The 24,314-nt window shown below is 43.4% G+C and overlaps 1 protein-coding gene and 1 long non-coding RNA gene across 3 annotated transcripts in view; one reads left to right on the top strand and one right to left on the bottom strand.

Moving 5' to 3' along the window:
• Positions 1-24,314, top strand: part of LOC143838215 (spermatogenesis-associated protein 7 homolog) — a 91,044-nt gene that overhangs the window by 5,163 nt on the left and 61,567 nt on the right. The window contains exons 2-3 of one of the 2 annotated variants that reach the window (XM_077339231.1): positions 4,565-4,639; positions 19,035-19,127. In XM_077339231.1, coding sequence (XP_077195346.1) covers positions 4,579-4,639; positions 19,035-19,127 — 154 coding nt within the window. In that variant the 5' untranslated portion in view covers positions 4,565-4,578. The remainder of the gene's footprint in view (positions 1-4,564; positions 4,640-19,034; positions 19,128-24,314) is intronic. The other variant, XM_077339240.1, reaches the window with a different exon arrangement.
• Positions 1,253-7,493, bottom strand: LOC143838226 (uncharacterized). Its single transcript, XR_013231305.1, has 3 exons — positions 7,393-7,493; positions 2,252-2,340; positions 1,253-1,377 (listed from the first exon to the last, which is right to left on the bottom strand). It is a non-coding gene; the product is annotated as an uncharacterized LOC143838226 (long non-coding RNA).

The following is a 24,314-nucleotide window of genomic DNA, read 5'->3' as shown; positions in this document are numbered from 1 at the left end:
CTTTTGTAAAAATTGTAGCATTGCCACACCTGAGTGTGACCAAGACAATGAACTCTCAAGAAGCAGATATGCAGATGAAAGGGCTGCTTCGGAATGGCTAAGGTCAGTTATCCAATGTGCAATATTAACCCTTAATATTGCCCTCAATTTATCTTTTGCAGTCTCCCATATTCGTTTATCTGTTTGTCTAGTTCTTGCTACCTTGATTTTCTGATTTAAAAAAAAACAGTTGCTAATATGACTTACAAACTAAAAATAGCAACTGCCCATGGAAGGCATCCTGCTTTCCCCTTACTCCTTGCCTACAGATTCATTTCCGTTTGAGCACCAGAAAGGGGCAATGGGATGAAGCATTATGTAGACCAGAAAGGTCTACAGCAGAGGAGTGCTAATGAGGCAGGAAAGTCAATATCTTCTCTTTCCCCCTCCTTAAAAAAAGATGACCTTCACATTAGATTTTATTGTCTGATGTCCTTAAGGCAGGCTTTCTTGATGGCCCTGGAAGGGGTTCCTGAATGGGTAGGAATTAATTTAAATATATATATTTTAATTTGTTAAATATTTATTGGGTGATATGACCCTATATGGTCATGTCAACTTTCACCTCCAAAATGGCCAATGATGGGCCTGGAGGCGGTAGGAAGGGGAGAAGTGCTGGATCGGCATGTACACAACTATGCTTCCCAACCATATTATGCATGGTCATGCAGCTTCTGGGGTTTCTTGAAGCCTGAAGAATGTATTAGAGGTTTTTAAATGCTAAAAAAGGTGAGAAAGGCTGACTTAAGGGATGGCTCCCAGTGAACATGACTAGGAAGGTGTCATGAACTGTGGGCAGGTCCGCTCAACTAGAAGAGACCCCCCCCCACCTCATACAAAGCTGCTCCAGACACATATGGTGCTAAGAAGTCAGGCTTTATTGAAAGCTTCCATAAGGTTAAAACAGGACAAGCGTGGCAAGTGCAGGATGCATTGACAAAGATGAGGATGGGTAGCCCCCGTAGTGCTATATATAGGGGGGCAGTTTAGGCGGGAAGAGGGGTTTATGTAGGAAAAGGCTATCAATCTAAAAAAGTGCGAATAGCTGGAGACTTCTGCCCTGCCCTGCCCTGCCTGTTGTTTCTAGCAGTAAATTTCCAGCATCTCTCAGACAGACCAAGGACACTGGTAGATAAGAGGGAGTTCTCACAGCAGGGGAGAAAAGGCCTCTTCAAGCCATAAAACCTGGCCAAGGGGGCAGGGGAAGGTTCAAATAAATGTCAGGAATTCTGTCAGAGGTGGGGGTAGTACTCAATAAACGTCTAGCTCAACTCTCCCGTCCCAAACAGGAGGATGGATATGACAGAAGGGATTCCATAGCTGGTCTGCTATTCAGTCCTAGAGAGAAAAGTAAGACATTGTATTTGAAAGAGGATTGCATTAAATATAAAAGCTGCCTTCTGTAACCATTCAGTTTGATCTGACCTTTCATAACAGGAATAGTTCTTGTGGCTATATCTGCTGTTAGTACCGCCCTCTTCACAAATACATTTTTCATAATAATGACACTTTTACTAGTTATAGACCGCAGTCTTAAGAGCATTTACCTGGGACTAAGCATCATTTAATAAAATTAGACTTACTCCTGAGTAAACATTTTATTCCTTACATTTTATACCGCCCTCCCTTGCAACTCTGGGCAGTTTACAGGGAACATGAAATACAATATGACAGATAACATAAATTCATTAACTGCATCGCTATTAATGGTAACAACATCAGCAACATTGAATATTTAATTGTTCACTGCATAACCCTGCAGGTTGCTCAGATCAGGATTACCCCATGATGTGTCTAGTGGGCATATCTGCTAGGAAGAGGTTCTGGTGGCTAATAGATGTTGTCAGTTCATTGGCCTCAACCAAATAAATGCTTGGCAGAAGAGTTCCATTTTGCAGAACTGTGTTAGCTCTGACAGGCCAGACCTCTTCTCGGAGCGCATTCCTGGTTGAGACCAAATGTGGTTTATTGGGGCCAGGGATTATAGTTTGGTAAAATCTAGGCTATCATTGCAAAAATATATCCACATGCAGGGCATTACTTGTCTTGTAGGGACTGAATGGTGACCATTGGTTATGCCAGGTCATACTTTCTCCCTGGTCTCATTCGCATGAGAGGCAAAGATCATATATATTTTTTTCTAATAAGAAATACAGTCTGAAGTGTTCTGCTTGAACAGCGCTCTACCTTCTTTTTAGGTCTAAAAACTTACTTTTGTCATCATTGAAATAGGTGTTTAATTCTGCTTTTCTGCACAGTCTGTAATGAGGCCACAGCAGGGATGCTTGTTGGAGAGGTGCTCTGACAATGACAGAAAGCAATCAGTTTCTCTGGTCCTGCCACCATGTGGAGGTCAAACACTGATGAATGGACTCCCTGGTGTGTACAGCACTGCCTGAGTCTTCTGCGCTGCAGGCGGAGCTGTTAAGAGTGTATATTTTAACATGCCAAAAGTGGTATAAAATATAATAATTACTCAGGCAGACAGAAGAGAGAGCAAGATGAAGATTATGGAGTACTTTGCAGATTTAGTAAGGGCATGACAAAGTCCTTAAACCCAGGACTGTTCATGGTAGAATGCCATAGAGGAGGCCTGCAGCTCTGGTTAGAGTTTTTGCTCTTTGTGAGAGACTTCGAATTCTAAATAAGCAAACTCTTTGAATTAAAGTTTCTTTATTAGAAATGCAAACATCTACGTTGAAGTCATAGTTAGAACTGACACACAAGGCATAGGGTAGGGAATATAGGGGCTCGAGGGGGCTCCCCCTCCCTTGGGAACTCGAACCAGGCACAGTTCAAAGAAGTCATAATATGGAGATAACTATACAAGCATCAAGGAATAGGAAAATGTGGGAACTAAGGGCCAAAATTGGAAGGAAAATGAAGGGCAATAAGGAAGAGGAGGTGAGGAATGTTTGGGGAGGTTGGTATACATAGAGCAGGGAATCAACCTTGGGGTGTCAAACAAAAGCATCTGGGTTACATCAGGACATACAGGTCAGCCTAGATAGACACTAAATCATAGCAGAGATATAATCATGGCAGAAATATATGGGGGTTTCTGACACTCTTACAAGGACTCTAGGCAGCCTGGCTATTCAACAACTGTCCTGAAGGATTAGGTATAGAAATCCAGCTTTTTCACCACAACTGAGCTTTGGCCAAATGCATCAGCTATAGAAAGGGTATTATAAGACACAACTGGTCAGGTCCTTGATTCAACATGGTTGAACAAATTAGTGTACTTTAATGAAAGTATAAAATGTTTGCCATTGAAGATGAAGATGTGGGATAAAATTGCTCCAGATGTGACTTTTCATGTCCAGATTCATCATGAAGTATGCCAAAATTATTTAAAGGTCAACTGACTTTTTCTCTTGTGAGAAGTCAAGAATAGTGCCATTCTTTTGGAAGTTATTGACATATGCAGCTCCCATGAAGCTTTTTTCTAACTTTTTGAGCCCAAAGTAAACTATCATCCTGCACAGGAGAAGCAGGAAAGAGTTTTTGTACTGCAGGCAAGTCTGCATGTCTCCCAATTAATTCCAGGTATGCTGTTAAGGTTTCGAGATGTTTTACCAGATCCTGTGCAGTTAACGTTATTTTAATCAGTAAACATTACCCAATGATATTGCTTGTTTCCACAATGTGAAATGTCACAAGAACAATCTAGGTAAATTTTCCCTTCTGATTATTTGATAACCTTATCTGCCAGAAACAGAAATCCTTTTTGTAGGTAGTACAGGTAGCACGTGTGTCATTTATCAGAACGCTTCAAGGAAGCTACCTGAAGTTGCTGGTAGTTTCTGTCCCTTAGTGCAACCTGTGGTCCTCCAGATGTTCATGGACTACAATTCCCATGACCCCCTGCCAGCATTTGCTAGCTTCCAGGTCCCACTTCACAATTCCAGTTGCCAACAGGCCTGGAGATAATGTCTTGTTCCTTTAATTGAGGCTTAATGTGTCGTTATTTCTTAACTCACAACAGATGCCAGCAGAGCTGACTAGGAAGTTATTTATGAATATTTATGACTTCTCTGGTTATGCATACACATTTCATTGGTCTGTGCTGTTATCATGGATCTTGTATATTATCTTAACAAAATGATGGAAGAGCGGGCTTTGGAAGAGCAGCCTGGTGGAACGGTCTACCCTGAACAATTCCACCGGGCTTGTAAAACAGTGCTACTCCACCAGGCCTATGGTTGAGGCCTATAACAGGCCTCCCTATCAAAGCTCCAATTTCATATCATTTAGAACCAGTAAGATTCTTCTGCCCCCTCTCCTTCCTTACCACTGGAATTTAGAATAGGCAGTTAAGGATAGAATTGTTTTTAGATGTTTTAAACTTTTAATTAGTTATTGTATATTGCATTTATCGATATTTATTTTTTTATTCTGTATGTTTTTATTATGATGTACCTGACCCTGGGTCCGAAGAGAAAGGGCAGGTAATCAATGCAATAATCATAATGATGATGATACAATAACATTTCCTGTTCATCTGCCTTTTTTTTTCTTCCAGGGGCCCAGATAGCCATGATCCCCAAGTATTCATTGATGGGGCCTTTCAGAGGACACATGAGCATCAAAAGTAGTCGTAGGTATTTTAAAAATTCAGTGGAAGAAGCACTGTGCATTCTATTTAAAGTTAGAAGCATACAGGTCAAATGTGCACAAAATTGTCTATGGAAGCGGTCTTACTATTTGCCAAGCATACCTGGGATGTTTATCGTAGCTATGGATAATTATGATCTTCAGCCCCAAAGATCTTATCAACTGGCAATATCTCAGTTTAAGTACTTTTGCTTGAAGCAGCTTTAAAACCGTTTTCTAGCTAAGATCTGGTGTGTAATTGCTATAGCCTTCCAGAGGTGTTATTTATTACATAACTGAAAGCTTGGGGAAAGTGTGCGAATGGGCAGGGCAAGCTTAGGGAAAGCTTTAAAATAGAACTTGGAGTATATAGAGGGCATGCTGAAATGACTAGTCTAGAGCAATTGCTTCATTAAAAATCTACACTCAAGGAGTAATTACCTCATATTTCAATGTAATGTATACAATCTATTTATTACAGTCTCTGAGCATGTAACTTTGAAAGAACGTAAGAGCCAGTATGCTGGAGTGTTTAGTGCATCAGATTAGGATCTATGAGTTCCAAATCCTTACCTTGCTATGAAGCTCACTAGGTGACTTAGGGCCAGTGTCAAGAGTTTCTAACCTAAACTCCACGGGTCCCCAGGGCTGGTATGCACAAGAGAACAGACTTTGCAAAATTATGTGTAAAGTTTATTAGGATAAATTGTAGAATATCAGTTTATCAGCCAACCTAGGTCTCTAAAGGCAAGCAGCTTAGAAAATAAGAAATACTAAACTAGCACAATGGATGGAGTTGTTACCACAATGGATGGAGTTGTTAACCCTTGGTGAGATATGGGAATGCTTTGCCTCCCAGACAGTCAGCCTTTCTCAGTTCCACAGGGCCTCCAAGGCAGAGCTATTCTGCCAGCCCTATGGCTGAGGCCAAGAATATAACTCTGCAACATTGAATTGGCTGGCCTCCCTTGAGGAGAAGCTATTAGAACAAAAAGGCAAAATACATCACCAAAATAAGAATACCCTCCTTAACATTTAATAATTAATTTGGCAGATGGATTAGACTTTGAACTGTTTTAAAATAAAATATGATTTTAACATTTTTCGTATCTTTACACCGCTCCAGTGGAGCGGTATAAAAAAAGGCTAAGGGCTAAGTGGGAGGAGAGGGAGCGGGCGCTGTCTGTGATAAAAACTCGGAGGAGCGAATCAGGAGCCGCAAAGCAGCTCCTGATTCGCTCCTCCGAGTGGCACTCCAGGGCCAAATGGCCAATGGGGAGCCGCTCAAAGCGCGGCTCCCCATTGGCTACTTGGCCCATCCTAAGGACAGTGCGCCACTGACTTGCCAGTTCTCCCAGGTGGCCATCCTCGCTGCTGCACCCTCCAGATGGTGAGTCATCTTCAGTGGGAAAAGAGCAGGAACGTTGCATCATCGACAGACTTTGGACAGGGACGACCACCGGGGAGGAGGGTCGCCCCACGCCACTGCTCCCAGGGAAAGCAGCAGGGCTGCCATGTCAAAGATGCGGTGCCCCTGCTGCTTTCCCTCCACCCAGTGACAGCCCTTGCCCAGGGAGGGAACTGCCCGCTACCCCCGCCATGCCTCCCTACCTCTTTCGCGTCCGCTCACCCTGCCATGTCACACCCACGGCCACAGCCAGCCTCTCCGCCCGCCGCCACCCACGCGCTTCCCACCCTGACCCCGCACGTCCCTTTGGGGGCCCAGCAGCCTTCTCCCTGCCCCTACTTACCATTCTCGCCTTCGCCCACTTTGCTGGCTGCTCACTCCGGTCACGCCCAGCGCTGTGCCCAGGCCATGTGGCCCGCACAGCCACCATGACGCAGGACTAAACCACACATGTCCAGAGTTCCGTGCATGTGTGGTTACACTCGCCGTCGCCCCACCGACCATGCGGCCCCGAAGGCCTATCTGCAGCGCTGGCCGCGAATGGACTGAACGGCCGGCAAGCTGCACGAAACGCCCCCCGGTGAGTACGAGCTGTGAGAAGGCTGTGCGGGTCTATGCAGACACGGGCCGGGTCGCCGGCCCTGCTCTGCCCATTGTAATAAATGGGCTGTACTTCTAGTTTTATAATAATGCTATAAATAATAATGCTTTCAGGACAGCAAATGATATTCTGAACTTTCTGAAAGACAAGCAGAGGGGATCTAGATTCTGAACATAATTTCTGTTGCTCCTATGTTTAATTGAGGATGACCATGATGACTCTAACCCATCTTTTGACATTTAAGATCTCGTGGGGACATTTAAGTAAGCATGGCATCTATGTGTGACAAAAGGCTGTACAAAGAAATATTCTTAAGGTTTCCTGATTGGCTGTAGGCTGAGTTCTGGCAAGGCAGAGCAAGGGAGAGAATAGCCCAGAAAAGCAGAGCAGAACCGAAGCTATTCAGAAGCTAGTATGTCTGTATCAGGAACATGTGGGATGAGTACAAGCAGGAAGCTTCCAGAAATGGTGGGAAGCTGACAGAGAAGCGTAAGAAGTCCAGAAGGAAATGCAATGTTTAAGCCTTACCTCTCTAGAATAAATTGTATAGGTGTCTATAGTTAATGATGTTAACAGCTGCAAAAATATAGCTGAAAATTCCATAATCTATTATTTTTTAATGAAAAGAAAAATATCTCACCAGTATCTTACATTATTTTCAATCTTCAGGGGTTTTTTTTATTCTCCTAGTCCTTATTTAACATTTGTCCAATGTCAGGAACTACCTCAAACTTGCAACACTACTCACCTTAGTTGAGATAAGAGACTGCAGATTCTTGGTTCAGTAATAGAGTTTGGCAGCCAGGTGGAGCTCATTGTAATATCAAGCCCCACCTAAGGAGTGTGAACAACCCAGAAGGCACTGCAGGTGAGACATGGCTTCAGAATCCTTCTGGTATGGTGAAGGGATAGACAGGAGGAATAAGCTAGGTGAGGAGTTTGGAGGGTGGTCTCTTTAAGGAGGGTCTGCAGCAGGGAAGGGAGGGTGAGGTATTCCTTTCCCACTTGTGGAGCAGAGAACAAGGAAAAAAGGAGGACCAAGATTGTAGAACCTCTTCCAGTCAGGCCTTGAATGGAAGGTCATGGAAGTGCACAGGTAGCATGCCCTTGATTGGGGGGGGGGGAGTTGGAGCTAGGAAAGCTTATTTATCTAATCTATCACACTTATCTCTAGGGTGGGACCATGCTTAAAGCAATGGAATAATAAATTTACAGTAATATTTTTAAGTCCTGTTCTGAATTAGCTAGGCTAACCTGATCTCATCAAATCTCAGAAGGTAAGCAGGGTTAGTACTTGGATGAAAAACCACCAAGGATTTCTGTGGTTGTGATATGGAGACAGGCATTTGGCAAATTGCCTCTGCATGTCTCTTGCCTTGAAATCGCACAAGGTTGGCATAAGTCAACTGGGACTTGACAGCAACAAGAAATATTTCTAAAGTGATAAATGTACACCATAAGAGTGCATTTACTTATTACAATTTTATATATACACAAAAAAAAATGTACCTTCTCTCAAAGATCCAAAATGGTTTCCATTACATCACAGTTAATATTACAGTGAAGACATTTTTAAATCACCATAAAATTACATGGGAGAACACCAAACCAAGAAATGCCAATTATCTAATCAACTGTAAGTCAAATGCCATCTGAAACAAAGCAGTCTTGCAAGCTGCCTGGAATGATAACAGAGAAGGAGCAGTTAAGCTTCCTTCTAGGTTGGGAGTAAAAACATAAAACCTGACATGTAATTAGACAGAGTTTAGCAGCATGTGGATTGGTTTTTCATGTTCCAATACTGGTTACCCATCAGAACTCAAAGTTACTGCATGTGCCAGTAGGGTTTGTTGGCTACTCTAATTGTAGAATAGGATGACTTTGAGATGTGTAGAACTGCATTGCTGCAATTTATTCAGAAACAATTTTTCTAATTCTATTTCTTTTCCCCTTTGGGTGTATCACTAAAGTCCTGAATCTAATTTACAAGAAGCTGCCATAAGGACAGATCCGGAAGAAGCCGTTGTGCCTTAGTTCTTTCACATTCTACTAGGGTGATCCCAATGGAACCCAGAGCTAAATCTCAGAAAGTGTAACTTTCTCATCAGGTTCTCTGAAATGGACTCCATCTAGTAACTTGCTGAGGGAGAGAACTGAAAGCAACCTATTTATGCTGAGGAATGGCAGCCTGTTAATAGCTAGAGGCAGCATGGCAGAGAACAAAGGATGCTCCCTGTTTGCTGCTTTTCAACGCATACATTTTGGCTCATCAGCCAAACAGAAGATGGATGCTTTACTGCTGTCCTCGTCCATTCATCAAATGCTATTATTGCTTCTTTCAGATTTATGACAGGAAATTGATAGCTTCAGATGTGATTTATTCAAGGCGTAACGTGCCAAAGGAATTTATTCCAGTTTGTTCTGCAGATACCGGGTAAATTAGTAATTATAAAACTAGAGCTTTAACAGCACAATATATTAGTTTGGGGATATGAAAAGTATCCTCACAGAGATGACTTGATATTTTTTACTGCTGCCAATTTATCACTCTTTGCACTCGCTAAAGCTACTTTTAAATGTTCAGTTCAGTTTTGTTTTTTTTTAACAAAGGGGGACATAATCTGATGACTAAAATGCATACTAATTCCTCCTACCAGGAGGCAGGTAGAGAAGGGCCCATGCAGCTTCTCAGGTACAAACTCAAACTCTAGAAAACCATTGTGTGTCCAGCTCAACAATAAATTACTCAAATGGACCACTGGGACTAGGTCTTTATAAGGTGTATTGTGCTCTGCTTAAAGGAGTGAAGACTCCCACTGGGCCAAAAAGATCAGCTGAATAACATTATTAAAATGTCTAATTTGAGACAGACAAGGTTTCCAGACTCCTCCTGCACAGTCACAGTTAATGAATCAATTATCTAGAAGTCGTAAGTATTTCTCTTAAAGAGGCCACACATTAGATTTCTGGTTAATTTGTGTATACATAAAAAAAGAAGTTAAAACAAAGATGTTACTGGAAATTTTCATGCTCAGTGCTGTCAATAAGATGTGACAAAGACTTTCCATTCTTTTGATTTTCTGTAGCCAGTGGTGAGAATGCAGTTTATTTCTGTCCCTATATCAATTTTAACCATTATAAGTTATGAAATAATAGACCTAGTAGCCAAATTCTTGGCCACTGTGATACAAAGGGATAATTGGCTAAGATTGGAACAACATTTGCCCACCTCCAATCTTTTGGCACTTCACCTGTTCTCTAAGAATTATCAAAAATAATAGGCAGAGGCTCAACAATTACACCTGCAAGTTCTTTGAGTACCCTTGGATGCAATTCATCTGGCTCAGAAGATTTGGTTTCATTTAAAGAAACTAGGTGTTTATGTACTAACCCTACAGTGATCCTAGGCCACAACTTCCACCCCTCAGCACATGAAATGATTTGGCCATCTTGAGCACAATTCCTCTTGCAAGAGAACACTTAAGAGAAGTAGGAATTGAGCAATTCAGCCCTCTCTTCAACCCCTGTTACAATGTCACTTTCTGTTCCCCGCAGTGGTCCTACCATGTCCCTATTATTTTTCTTACTTTGAATATAACTAAAGAACCCTTTCTTGTTGTTTTTAGCATTTCTTGCTAGCCTAAGCTGATATCGAGTTTTAGCTTTTCTAACATTCTCCCTAGAAGCGTTGGTTGTTTATTTGTTTATATTCCGCCTTGGCTATAAGGTCCTCCTTCCATTTCATAAATGAGTCTTTTTTATTATTCAACTAGGGGCAAAGCCCATTGTATCCATAATACAATGGGCGCTAGAGCTTGGCAGTGGTAAGAGGAAGGGGAGGAGTTGTCCAGTCTGTAAGGGCATGGGGTTGAATGTGTGTGTTGTGTGGGAGGTTGTGGTGGCGTGGTGGCAAATGATGGCATGGGTGTGGAGATATGGGTGTCAAGAACCTGTGGTTTGGAATGTTTGTTGAGTGTGGGAGAGGACTGACCTTTGGGAATTGTGGCATAGTGGTTACAGATGAGCTTTCCAGAGCCATGTCTTCAGATATGTGAAGGGAAAATCAGACTGGAGACTCTTCTTAGGGGAAGATTACATGGCAACCAATTCCTCCCAGTTCTGCGTCATTCCCCTTCTTGTGTGAATTAGGCCACAGACACCGAAATGCCCCTCTGCCTTAATACACATGGAGTAGTCACAGTACACAGGTGGTCACCCTGTTCCTTCTTTTCCATTTTTTCACCGTTGATAAAATGTTATGTGCCCACATGCTTCTTTCATGGTTGCTCCTTAGAAGAACAGATTTTTGTACCCTGTTGTTTACTACCCAAAGGAGTCTCAAGGCGGTTTACAAACACCTTTTCCGTTCTTCTCCCCACAATAGTTACCCTGTGAAGGATGTCGGGCTTTGAGAGGTCTGAGAGAACTGGAAATGGGACACAGTGACCCAGCAGGCCTCAGGTGCCTCAAAACAGTTTCCAATCGTCTTCCCTTTCTCTCCCCATAGCAGACTCCCCATGAGGGAGGTGGGGTAGAGAGCCTCACATGGAAGCTGGCAACCCTAAGAGGAAGACTCTCTGTACACAGCAATCTCGACCTTAGTAAGGTTTTTTATCCTGGGTTTTTTTTGCCAGCCCAAGGTTGAAAAAGTCATTTAGTTCCCATGTCTCTCCAGCCATTTATTTGTTCACTATTTACAGTTTCAAGCTGTAAATATTTATTTAGATCTTCCTGCACTTTCCAGACTCACAGGACTGATACTGGTCTTCCTGTCTGCACCCCAGAATACAAACAGTTGCTGGTAAGGGTTGGCCATAGCCCATAGCCCAGGAGGGACACACACCTGCACCACTCCCTCCCAACTGCAGGTAAAAATGGCTCCTTTGAAGGCTAGACTCTGAGGCATTGTACGATTTTGAAGTCCCACCTCCAAACCTCCAGAAAAAATTGCAACCCAGGGGTAGCCAACCTCCAGATGGAGCCTGGAGAGCTCCTGGAATTACAGTTCACCTGCAGTGTATAAAGATCAGCTCCCCAGGCAGAAAGGCCTACTTTGGACAGGTTTGTGTTAGAGAAGAAACATTTAAGGCCTCCCACACAGGTTGTTGTTGAATTCAAAGACTTGATGCCTACTGCACAGGGTTGTTGTGCAGATGAAACAAGAGACAAAAGAACCTCTGCAACAGCATCCAGTTTCGTCTGCAGAATAATGCTGTGCAGTGGCCTCAACTGTGCAGAGAGTTGCAAAGAAGAAAGACTCATGGCTTGGCTGTGTCTAATCGGCAGAGGGTTGCAAAGAAGAAAGACAGATGGCTTGGCTGTGTCTAAGCCAGAACAATATTTTAAGTGAGAAGGGGCTTTTCTGTGGCCTCCCTGTCAGCCAACTGTTTGGCAGAAGGGGAAAGTTCCCCACCCTCAAAAGGAATGCCTTCAGGCTCCCATGCATTGCTCTCTGAAGGACAATGCCTCCCTCCACTCAGTCAGGGCCTGTCAGAGGCTCCTTCGCAGCAGGCCTGAAGGGGGGGAGGGTGAGAGAGTGCATTCACCAGCCTCCTGCCAGCTCTGTCAGGGTTCTGAGGCAAAGTTACAGTTGGACATGACAGTTAGGACAGCTTTGGGGCGAAAAGGGCTGGCGCATCCTGTCCAAGCCTCCATTTTCATCCCACTTGGCAACCTTACTGACTTCCTCTCTCTGCGGTGGTCAGGACTGGCAGCGATGTCTCCAGATTTGATCACGGACTCAGCCCAACCCAACCCTCCTTACTGTTTTATTAAAGAGGGACAGATTCTTTTGAAAGCTGTTTGTGGAGCTATCCTGGTTTCTTTAGGTTCCTTTCCTTCTTAAAGGATTTGTCTACAATTGTGCCTTCAGTATTTTACTTTTGAGAAACTCTCAACTTTCTTGGACTTCCATCTCAAGTTTTTTTGACCACGGGATTCTACCCAACATAAGTTTGTTAAAATTTGCTCTCCTGAAGTCCAGCCTATATTTGTAACTACATACAGCTTTTCTGTTCCCCGAGATCATGAACTCCAAAATCACATGGTCACTAATACCAAGCGCACCCAAAACTTTTACCTTATCAACCAGTTCTTCCCTATTGGTAAGAATCAAGTATAAAATAGCAGACCCCTGGTTGCTTCTTCCACATTCTGGGAAATGAAGTTGCCAGCAAGACAAGTCAAGAATTAATTGGACTTTTCATTTTTAGCAGAGCTGGTTTTCCAACAGATATCTGGGTAATTGAGATCTCCTGTGATCACTAGGTCCTGTCTCTCTGAGAACTTTGTAATCTGGTCTAGGAGCATCTCATCCAAGTCCTCTGCCTGACCTTAGTGGATCTCCACCATAATATAATATCCCTACTATTTCCTACTCCTTTTATTTTTACCCAAGAATTCTTAGCTGGACTCTCATGCTCAGACATACATATTTATTCACATGTGTATAATATATGTCTGTGTATGTGTGTATAGTGCTACTCTTCCCCTTTCTTTATTTGTCTGTCCCTTTTAAATAAGTTGTACCTCTCAATCATATTGTTCCAGTTGTGAGAGTTATCCCAACAGGTTTCTGTAATGCCTATGATATCATCGTCTCCTTCCTTTATTAGGACTTATAGTTCTTCCTGTTTGTTTCCCATGCTCTGCCCATTAGTGTAGAGACATCGTAATCCTTCAACAAATTTTGCTATCAAGTAAATATTTTCATTGAAGGAAGAAATGGTGATGACAAGTTTATGTATTATTTTTCTGTTTATTGTTATTAGGGATTACTGCCATACAGCATTTCTCTTTGTTTCCCACCTGGAGCCTGGCATCTCTGCACCTCCATGGAATCCAAAAGCCAGAGAGTTTCCCCATGTCTCCCAAGTAGCCCTTTTCTCCAGGGGGACTGATCTCTGTTGCCTGGAAATGACCTGCAATTCCAGCAAATCCCCAACTTGAGGTTCGCATCCCACAACCTCTCTAGGGCACAGTGCCACAGAGTTCTCCCACCCAAGCAAGCCCTGTCATCTCCAGGAGCCTAGAGATGAGTTGTTATTACAGAGTCCCCCTCCTAATCAGGTATTTTTCCCTGGGGAGCTGATCTCTATAGTCTGCAGATGACCTCCAGTTCTAGGAAGTGACTTCCAGTTCCAGACCACACCTAGAGATTGGTGACCCTGTGAGGTTAGGAGGTGGGGTCTTAAGAGTCTGGGGGTCAGAAGAAAGAGTAAAGACTGCCCGCCAGCCCCATTGGACCCAGCTTGGCCTTGGCGTTCTTCCTTCCTTCCTTCTCCCTCCCATGATTTACGCTTTTGCCAAGTTGCCAGCCCCCAGGAAGGCCACAGTTCAGGGGTGCATCCTAGTGCCTGTTGTTACCTTGGATACAATGGGTTTTATCTCTAGTAATATCTGTTCCCTCTTAATAAAACAGTAAGAGGTGTTGGGGTGGGCTGTGTCCATGATCAAAACTCCCGGATTGGCCCCTTGGCCCCGGACTGACAAGCGTAGGGGCCAATCGGAAGGCGAGAAGCGCCTCCCGATTGGGCCCTCACCAGGACAGACTAGAGTTCCAGGGCAATCAGGAGACATGGCTGCCAGTCTGTTCCTGACCACCGCAGGGAGAGGAGGTCAGCAGGGCTGCCAAGGGGGATGAGAACAGAGGCTTGGACAGGCAGCACCAACCTTTTTCACCCCAAGGCTGTCTTAACTGTCATGTCCAACTGTAAACTGCCTCAGAACCCTGACACAGCTGGCAGGAGGCTTGTCAGTGCACTCCCTCCCCCTCCCCACTTCAGGCCTGCTGCGAAGGAGCCTTTTACAGCCCCTGGCTGAGCAGAGGGAGGCCTTTCCAAGAGCAACCACAGGGGAGCCTGAGGGCATTCCTTTTGAGGGGGGGGGGGGAACTTTCCCCTTCTGCCAAACATTTGGCAGACAGGGAAGCCACAGAAAAGCCCCTTCTGACTTAAAATACTCCTCTGGCCGGAGGTTGGACACAGCCAAGCCATGTGTCTTTCTTCTTTGCAACTGTCTGCAGATTTGAGGCCACTGCACAGCGTTATTCAGCAGATGAAACTGGTTCTTTTGTCTCCTGTTTCATCTGCACAACAACTCTGTGCAGCAGGCCTCAAGTCTTTCAATTCAACAACAACCTTTGTGGGAAGCCTTAAATGTTTTTTCTCTACCATAACCCCATCCAAAGTAGCCTTTTCTGCCTGAGGAGCTGATCTTTATACTCTGCAGGTGGGCTGTAATTCCAGGAGCTCTCCAGGCCCCACCTGGAGGTTGGCTACCCCTGGGTTGGAAATATTCCTGGAGGTTTGGAGGTGGAACTTCAAAATTGTACAATGCCTCAGAGTCCAGCCTTCAAAGAAGCCATTTTTGCCTGCAATTGGGAGGGAGTGGTGCAGGAGTGTCCCTCCTGGGCTATGGGTTATGGCCAGCCCTTATCAGCAACTGTTTGTATTCTGCGGTGCAGACAGGCAGACCAGCATCAGTCCTGTGAGTCTGGAAAATGCAGGAAGATCTAAATAAATATTTACGGCCTGAAACTGTTTTATGTATTGTTCTTTGTTATGATGTAAACCGCCCTGAGCCTCCGGGGAGGGCGGTATATAAGTATGATAAATAAAATAAATAAAATAAATTGTAAATAACGAACAAGTAAATGGCTGGAGACACATGGGAACTGGAATAACTTTTTCCAATCTTGGCCTTGCAAATAAAAAATCAGTATAAAAAAACCTTACTAATGTCAAGACTGCTGTGCACAGAGAGTCTTCCTCTTAGGGTTGCCAGCTTCCTTGTGAGGCTCGCTACCCCACCTCCCTCATCGGGAGTCTGCTATGGGGAGAGGAAGGGAAGACAATTGGAAAATGCTTTGAGACACCTGAGGCCTGCTGGGTCACTGCGTCCCATTCCCAGTACTCTCAGACCTCTCACAGCCCCACATAACTCACAGGTTGACTGTTGTGGGGAGAAGAACGGAAAAGGTGTTTGTAAACCGCCTTGAGACTCCTTTGGGTAGTAAACAACAGGGTACAAAAATCCGTTCTTCTAAGGAGCAACCATGAAAGAAGCATGTGGGCACATAACATTTTATCAACGGTGAAAAAATGGAAAAGAAGGAACAGGGTGACCACCTGTGTACTGTGACTACCCCATGTGTATTAGGGCAGAGGGACATTTCGGTGTCTGTGGCCTAATTCATACAAGAAGGGGAATGATGCAGAACTGGGAGGAATTGGTTGCCATATAATCTTCCCCTAAGAAGAGTCTCCAGTCTGATTTTCCCTTCACATATCTGAAGACATGGCTCTGGAAAGCTCATCTGTAACCACTATGCCAAAATTCCCAAAGGTCAGTCCTCTCCCATACTCAATGAACATTCCACACCACAGGTTCTTGACACCCATATCTCCATATCCACGCCCTCATTTGCCACTACACCATCACAACCTCCCACACAACACACACATTCAACCCCATGCCCTTACAGACTGGACAACTCCTCCCCTTCCTCTTCCCACTGCCAAGCTCTAGCGCCCATTGTATTCTTGGATACACTGGGCTTTGCCCCTAGTTATATATGTTTGCACTGTAAAGTCACAATTTATAGTCCGACTCAAATAGTTAGCACTATTTCTATCACGTGCAAAACTTTAATTTGACTATTTATATAAGGTCTTTATTGGCACTTACAAGATCTGTATTCTGCAAAAAAAAAAAAAAATCCATGTATCAAAAGGGTCGCCTGCCAATTACAATGGTATGCAAGGGTTGCTCCTGTTGGATTCTTGTGATACATCCTATGCTTTGTTAAGGTTTAACCAAAGGCTTGGATCCAGTAGAGCATTTCCAGAAGCTGAAGAGTTTCTATAAAACATGACTTTCATATTCCCTGTTCCCACTGCAACCACAAATCCAATCCCCACCCCCCCACCCCCAATTGTTTATTTGGGACAGCATTTTACTGCTCCGAGACATCATAGTGAGGGGTGGCATATAAACTGAAATAAATAAATAAATTAATACAATTTCAGGAGGCATTTTTACTACAATGTTGGCCGGGAAGGGGTGGAAAGGGGGATACAAAGCCATGCTCTGCACTGGAAATGCCTCTGCCATGGAAATGCTCTGCTAGATCTTTGCCACAATCTCAAAGGTTAACCCGTATTCTCTTTGCCTGGCTTTGAATAATAAATACTATAGTGACTGTTCTTATTAAACCTTTCAGCCATGAAGTCTTCTTGAAGTTAATTAGCCCTGCTCATTTAGCCAATTAATCGAACAATTAATTAACTATCTGATAGAACCTCAATAAACCTGAGCTCCGTTCACAGACCCCCCTCCCCCATCTCATCTCCACCTCAAAGGAAACTTGCTTGTCCCAACTTGTGGAAACACTGGTGAGGGGAATGCCCATATAACAATTTAGTTTAGCCTTGTTCCAGGCACGTTACGATATGAGTAACAGCCACCCAAGTAGGAGTGGGGGTGGGCATACTGTTCTGCCCAGCAAAGCATAGCTACCAGAGAAATTTAAGAGACGCAGCTTTGGTGTCTCTAATAGAAGTACTTTGGAATTTGAGGAAACTATATCAGTGTTATAAATCGGGCAGTCTAATATTTGTCCTGTTCCCCAAAATATCAATACGTATTTTAGTTAACTAATATACAATAATACAATAATAATAAAATATATAGGGCTCTGGCCCAAGGATCTTACATTTATTTATTTTTTATTTAGTCTAATTTATGTTTCCACAAGTTGGGAGAAGCAAGTTTCCTCTGAGGTGGAGATGAGATGGGGGAGGGGGGTCTGTGAACGGAGCTCAGGTTTATTGAGGTTCTATCAGATAGTTAATTAATTGTTCGATAATAATAATAAAATATATAGGGCTCTGGCCCAACGATCTTACATTTATTTATATTTTTTTAGTCTAATTTATATACCACCCTCTCCAAAGGCTCAGGGTGGTTTACATGAAACAGAATACCGATAACTCAGTTTGTAATAATGTGGTAAAAACAATAACAACAGTGTAGTGATAACAGTAAACAGCATTGTGGAATGGTAGAATACTAGAGAACATTAACAAACTCATACTGAGGCCCAGTGGGTTGGGCAGATTTGTAATTCCAGAATAAAATAAAATTATACTGGATGCCATCACTATACTTGTGTGTATAATAGGGATGGGTATAAAGCAGCTGAAGTTCAGTACACATTTTGGCTTGTTTGGGTTTTGCAAACCAAAGTTTGTGAACTGAAGAACCAAGGCAAACTACTTTGGAACAGAACACAGGGGTTTAAATGGCCTTGATTTTTGCTGTCTGTCAAAAACTGCGGAGAGCAGAAAGGAGAGTTTAAATGGAAGGGGGTAAAGTCCCTTCTGGTGGATCCCCCCCCCCTTCTGTCGGCTGTTGCTTTCAGGTTGTATTCTACAGTCCTTTTAAAGTTTGAAGGGGCTGCAGAAGATAATCTGAAACAGCTGCATAATGGAGAGTGCCTCCCCATCACACAGCTGTTTTTTCACTGTTTTGCAGTCCCTTAAAGAGACTGCACAAGACAGCCCAAAACAGCTGAGTGGGCCAACTGTTGGGGGTGGTGGTGATTTGCGAGGCCATGAACAGCACAAACTAGTTTTGTTCATATACTGTCCCAATTTGGTTTGGAGTTCAGTTTGTGGTTCAGCCATGAACCAAACCAAATTTTCCCATATTCTGCCCATCCCTAGAAAGTGCCATCAAGACACACCAAACAGCTTTCAAGCCAAGAAACTAACAGTGGTGGCTTGCCACTGCCCTTCTCTGCATAGCGACACTGGACTTCCTTGATGGTCTCTCATCCAAGTAATAGTCTCTGATGCTTTGTTTTCTGAATTGTATACCATTTGTATATGTGTAGGCTGTGTGCCAGCACTGTGACACGTGTATATACCCAAATACAGGACAAGCAAGTGATCCCATTGGCCTATTTATTCATGTTGCTTTTAAACATTTGTGCTATCTGTGCTGAGCTTTAATCTCAATTTATATTTGCAGTGAAATGGATGTATGCATATTTCTTTCTGCTTTTTTATTTTGGTTCATTAATTTAAATCTTTCCAATAAAGAGTTTATTTGAGATTAATTGTAATATTTTCCCAAGAGAATATAATGGCACACAATATATGAAGAAATGGCAGTGTAATGACAATACACAGGCTGGGCTCATACATTATTTATTGCCAACTATAATGACAGAGTAATCAAGGAGAAAGAGGCCCCCTTAAATTATCCCTTTTATTTTGCAGCAGGTTTCTAATAAGAAAATGCAAGAAAAGGAGCCCTAATGTGGGGATTATACAAAGAAGATACTTTTTAAGACCATGTTGACTAAAATACGTGCTTTCTCCTTAGCCTTTTCTCCAAGTTCTTCCTGCAAGCTCGCAAGTCAGTGCATTACTGAAGACCACATGGCAGCCCATTACAAAAAATTGCTATCTGCCAAAGGTATTTAAAAGGGTCTCTTGCTTGATTGGAGACTGGGTGATTCGTTAGCTGACTAGCTTAGACACTATTTTTGAAACTCCAATACATAATGTATTGTCGACGTATTTTGCAGTGGAGTGTTATATTTCCAGTATAAGTGCATTGCTAAATTGTGGGTTGGATCCAGTAATGTGTGAATGGAAATGCAAGCTCACTTAGCACAGTGCCACTTGTGCAAGCTATACCTCTATAGATATAATGCAAGAGAGACCAATAATTGGGAATTACTAGCACAATGTCTCATACAAATAGAAGTGCAAGTTGGGGTACGATGTTTACCTTAATGCAAGCTGCCAGTATGGATTTCTTAGAATGTTTTTGATTGTGCAAGGACTCCAGTATGCACATAAATTTGCTGCTGGATCCAGCCATTTGTCTGGAAAGCCAAGTAGCCATCAGAATAACTTTAGGCATAATCCCCCGGGAAATGTTCCTGTCAAAGTGCTACTAAAATGAATAAGAGCAACATAAGAACATTGCAAAGAGAAGTGTGATTGCCTGCACTAAAGGTGCCTATTATTAGCCTGGAGATAAAAACATGGCTGAGATTTGCCATGCATGGGCCAGAATTGCAGCATAGGCTGAAGGAGGAGGTTTCCCACCCTTTGCAAAAGGAAGGCAAGGGCGGAAGCTTCGGCTGACTGCACTGACAGGCTCCATGTCATCCCAGGAGTCAACCAAAGGAGAAGCAGGAAGTTTCATGGATGGGATCTACCATTGATGTAGAGCCTGCCCAGCCCATTTAAACCATGCTGATTGGAGACTTCACAAGTGCAGGTTTTATTTGTGGATCCCCACCTACCCGTCAAGTCACAGCCAACTATTTGAATATATGTCACATTTGGGTGGTTTTGTGCATTTGGGCAAATCCTTTTGGGGAGGATGGGCCTGCATGTCTGTCTCCCCCCTTTTGAGGGATTCCTGTATGGTGTCTTCAGTGTTTGAGCCACCACACAGTATGCCCAGCTCAGGGGCTGTATTCAGTCTCACCCCATGTGTTAAATGGTACCACCACGCAGCAGCCACCCTTGTGAGCCACCCTCTCATATTTGGCACTCCTGGATTCTCCCCAGCAGGTTAGCTGTGGGATGGTTATGAAGTGGCAGGTGGGTTGCTCAATTTTTAGGTATCTGCTCCCATGCTTTGTCAGTGCTCCTTGGTCTGTAATCAATAAAAGCTGTGGCCTGTTTTTATTCCAAAATGTTTTGTTGTATGTCTTTTATACTCCATAAGACCTCTTCTTAATAAACCCTGGGCCTGCAGTGTAGCCTTGTTCATGGCCTTCTTTGTTCCTGCTCTCTCAAGACAGTATCTACTTTTCCGCCTACCTTGCTCCAAACAGGCCACAGTGCATAGCTTACTTATTCAGATGTGCCACACTTTCTCCTGGCCCCTCTCTTACTGATTGCAGTTCAATGGGCCTTTCTGTGAGAGCCAAAAGGCAACAGCATAAAAAAGGTCAACTCTTTGAAAAAAAAACAAGAACAGTGTATACCTAAGCTGGAGAGTACTGGTTCCCTTTGGGTAAACCTCCCAGATTCCTTCCTTCCTTCCTTCCTTTTTTTTACATGTCATAATTCTAACACTTGTCTGAGGTGACTTCTTTCCACCTTTGGCCCAATGCTTTAAAGTCACATAACAAAGGATTACAGAAGAAGGAAAATAAGTCAGTCTCTCCAAAGTGGGAATGTTATGCTCATAAACGTGCAGCAGCATCTGGACAACCTGAGGGTAATGAGGAGGGAGGCATCCATAATTCACACCTGATACAGCCTCTGCTAAGCAGAACTTTGTCTCTTTCTTTTTGCTCTTTTTTGCCATGTCTTGCAAAAAGAGCCAAACTGAACATGAGGAAACAAATTCAAGGGCATTCTGTAACCTTCAGAGGATGGTTTGAGACCACTGCATTCCTTCGAGCCTAAGCCCAAATTTAGAGGGACAAATTCTTGGCACACTTGGCGCTCAAGCATGATATCTCACTCAAACCCAATTTTCAGGTTTCTTTTATTCATGCAATGATACCGATCACTGTAGCAAAATCCAGCAAGTTCATCCTTAACTATAAGCTGCAAACCATTGTGGTATCTGACCAAAAAGATTCAAGTGTTCAATCCAAGCTCAGTGAAGAAAATACTTTTCAGGATTCATTTTCAAGCATTTAAACTCTATGCAGTCAGAGTCACGTGTAAAATCCTAGATGCAATAATAATACATGTGAAGAGCTTCTTTCAGTTGTTATGTTTCACATATATGGGAAGAACACACTACACATAATCACTATTTGGCCTGAAATGACCAACATGTATATTTTTTGACTCAGTACATGTGTACTAAAGCCTTGGTTATATAATTTCTGCAAGCCTTTTGGAAGTCTCTTTTATGCCAGGGAGTTGTCAGAATGCCATCTCATAGAATCATAGTTGGAGGGTACCTCCAGGGTCATCTAGTCCAACCCTTTTCAGAATGCAGGAAATTCACTGCCCACACACAGTGCCCAGATGATCCTCCCTCCCCCTGCAAGAAAACCAGAATCCCTGGCCACTCTCGCCTGGAGGAAATTTGCCTCCCAACTTCAATGTGGTGATCCCTGGGCTTGCAAGAAAGGCCCACAACAGCCAAGCACTGGCACAACCCTACCTGCCCATAATCTCCTTAAGTTTACAAAATCATGTGAGAAAACACCTGAAAAGTGGCATTATCCCCAAAGCTGGGGAAACTTCTCTACTATATAAAAGAGGCTTGTGGCTGTAGCACAACCCTTTCTGTTTCAAACTCAAGTCCCAGTACGTCTTTTCCCCAACTATATGGAGGAGACACCATGGGCCATATACCGACATGGTTCTGAGAAATCTATAGTACAACACTGTTAGAGGACATCTTCTTAGGTGCACTTGTGTTTTGAAGGTTTTGCACCAGTGTTGTGGGGTTTTACCTCTCATCTACAGAGATGGTTGTTCACAAGTGCTTCCTAATGCAAGAATAAGAACCATTTTGCAGAGGACCTTCTAACATTCTGGGCAGGGACTAGGCAATACAAACCTGTGAACTGTATTTAGAACATCAAAGCCTTTCTTTCCTTCCTTATATCCTCCCTCCACCCAAAAATCAGCCAGACATGCTGGCTTAGTCACCACATGGTAGAAATGCAGGTTGAGTGTGGGCCAGAGAGGAGGATGCCTTGGTGGCCTTCAAGCCTCCTTACCATCTGCTCTGAGTTATCACAAACTGTGCTAAACCAGCTGCTTACTGTTTGTGCAGCTTCAAGAAACTCTTGAATTGAAGGAGGATGATACGTTTAGTCAAACATGAAAGAGAAGTGCTTCCCTCTGCCCATATTTACAACTGTGTCCGATACATCAGCTTCTTTTAATGTACAAGTAAAAGGGTAAGAGGAATAGACATGCAAGTGACAGATTTGAATGTCAGTCCAATTGCAGGCTAAATAGTTAACTGGTAACTTTCTAGAGATACCAGTCCCCATGTAGAATCTGGAGATCCTCTACAACAGAGATCAATTCCCCTGGAGAAAATGGCTGCTTTGGAGGGTGGATACCATAACATTATACTTCACTGAGATCCCTTTCTCCCTACTCCAAATCCCACCCACTCCCAGCTCCACTCCCAAAGTCTCCAGATATTTCTATACCCAGAGCTGGCAACTGTAGACTTGGCTGGAGCTATGAAACCTTGACCTAGTCTTTGAGCTGACTAAGGTTCAGACATAGTATTAGTTGTTTGTTCAGGAGTCAAAGTGTTTTTTCACATACATGGGAGATATTGTTTGCTTTCAGAAAACTTTTTATTCTGAAATAAAAAGGGATTTGATCCTTTCCAATGTATTCTAGTTTATTCTAACATATAATAGTCAGCTTATTGCTAAACATATTCATTTGGGAGGAATTGTTTTTCCTATATTAACAATTGCATCTTGGATTTGTTTACACAGGCAGGAAGCATGCAGCCTTGAAGCAATATTACTTTGGAGCAATGCTGCATAGCACAGACTGTAGGTTCTCCTACCTGCCAGGTTATTGTTGTTGTTGTTAGGTGCAAAGTCGTGTCCGACCCATCGCGACCCCATGGACAATGATCCTCCAGGCCTTCCTGTCCTCTTCCATTCCCCGGAGTCCATTTAAGTTTGCACCTACTGCTTCAGTGACTCCATCCAGCCACCTCATTCTCTGTCGTCCCATTCTCCTTTTACCCTCAATTGCTCCCAGCATTAGGCTCTTCTCCATGAGGTGGCCAAAGTATCTTCCTTCTCATGAGATGGCCAAAGTATTTGAGCTTCATCTTCAGGATCTGGCCTTCTAAGGAGCAGTCCGGGCTGATCTCCTCTAGGACTGACCGGTTTGTTCGCCTTGCAGTCCAAGGGACTCGCAAGAGTCTTCTACAGCACCAGAGTTCAAAAGCCTCAATTCTTCGACACTCGGCCTTCCTTATGATCCAACTTTCACAGCCATACATTGCAACTGGGAAGACCATAGCCTTGACTAAACGCACTTTTGTTGGCAGGGTGATGTCTCTGCTTTTTAGGATGCTGTCTAGATTTGCCATAGCTTTCCTCCCCAGGAGCAAGCGTCTTTTAATTTCTTTGCTGCAGTCCCCATCTGCAGTGATCTTGGAGCCCAGGAAAATAAAATCTGTCACTACCTCCATTTCTTCCCCATCTATTTGCCAGGAGTTGAGAGGGCCGGATGCCATGATCTTTGTTTTCTTGATGTTGAGTTTCAAGCCAACTTTTGCACTCTTCTCCTTCACCCGCATCAACAGGCTCTTTAGTTCCTCTTCACTTTCTACCATTAGAGTGGTATCATCTGCATATCTGAGGTTGTTGATATTTCTCCCTGCAATCTTGATCCCAATTTGTGACTCATCTAACCCTGCCTTTCTCATGATGTGCTCCGCATACAAGTTAAAAAGGCAAGGCGACAGTATACAGCCTTGCCGAACTCCTTTCTCAATTTCGAACCAATCAGTGATTCCATGCCCGGTTCTCACTGTTGCTTCTTGACCTGCATATAGGTTTCTCAAGAGACAGATAAGATGCTCTGGTATTCCCATCTCTTTAAGAACTTGCCACAATTTGTTGTGCTCCACACAATCAAAGGCTTTAGCATAGTCAATGAAGCAGAAGTAGATGTTTTT

Source organism: Paroedura picta, chromosome 1 (genome assembly GCF_049243985.1).
Source record: "Paroedura picta isolate Pp20150507F chromosome 1, Ppicta_v3.0, whole genome shotgun sequence".
NCBI classification, from domain to species: domain Eukaryota; kingdom Metazoa; phylum Chordata; class Lepidosauria; order Squamata; family Gekkonidae; genus Paroedura; species Paroedura picta.
Note: the sequence above shows the minus strand (reverse complement) of the source record. Positions and strands in the feature narration are given on the sequence as shown.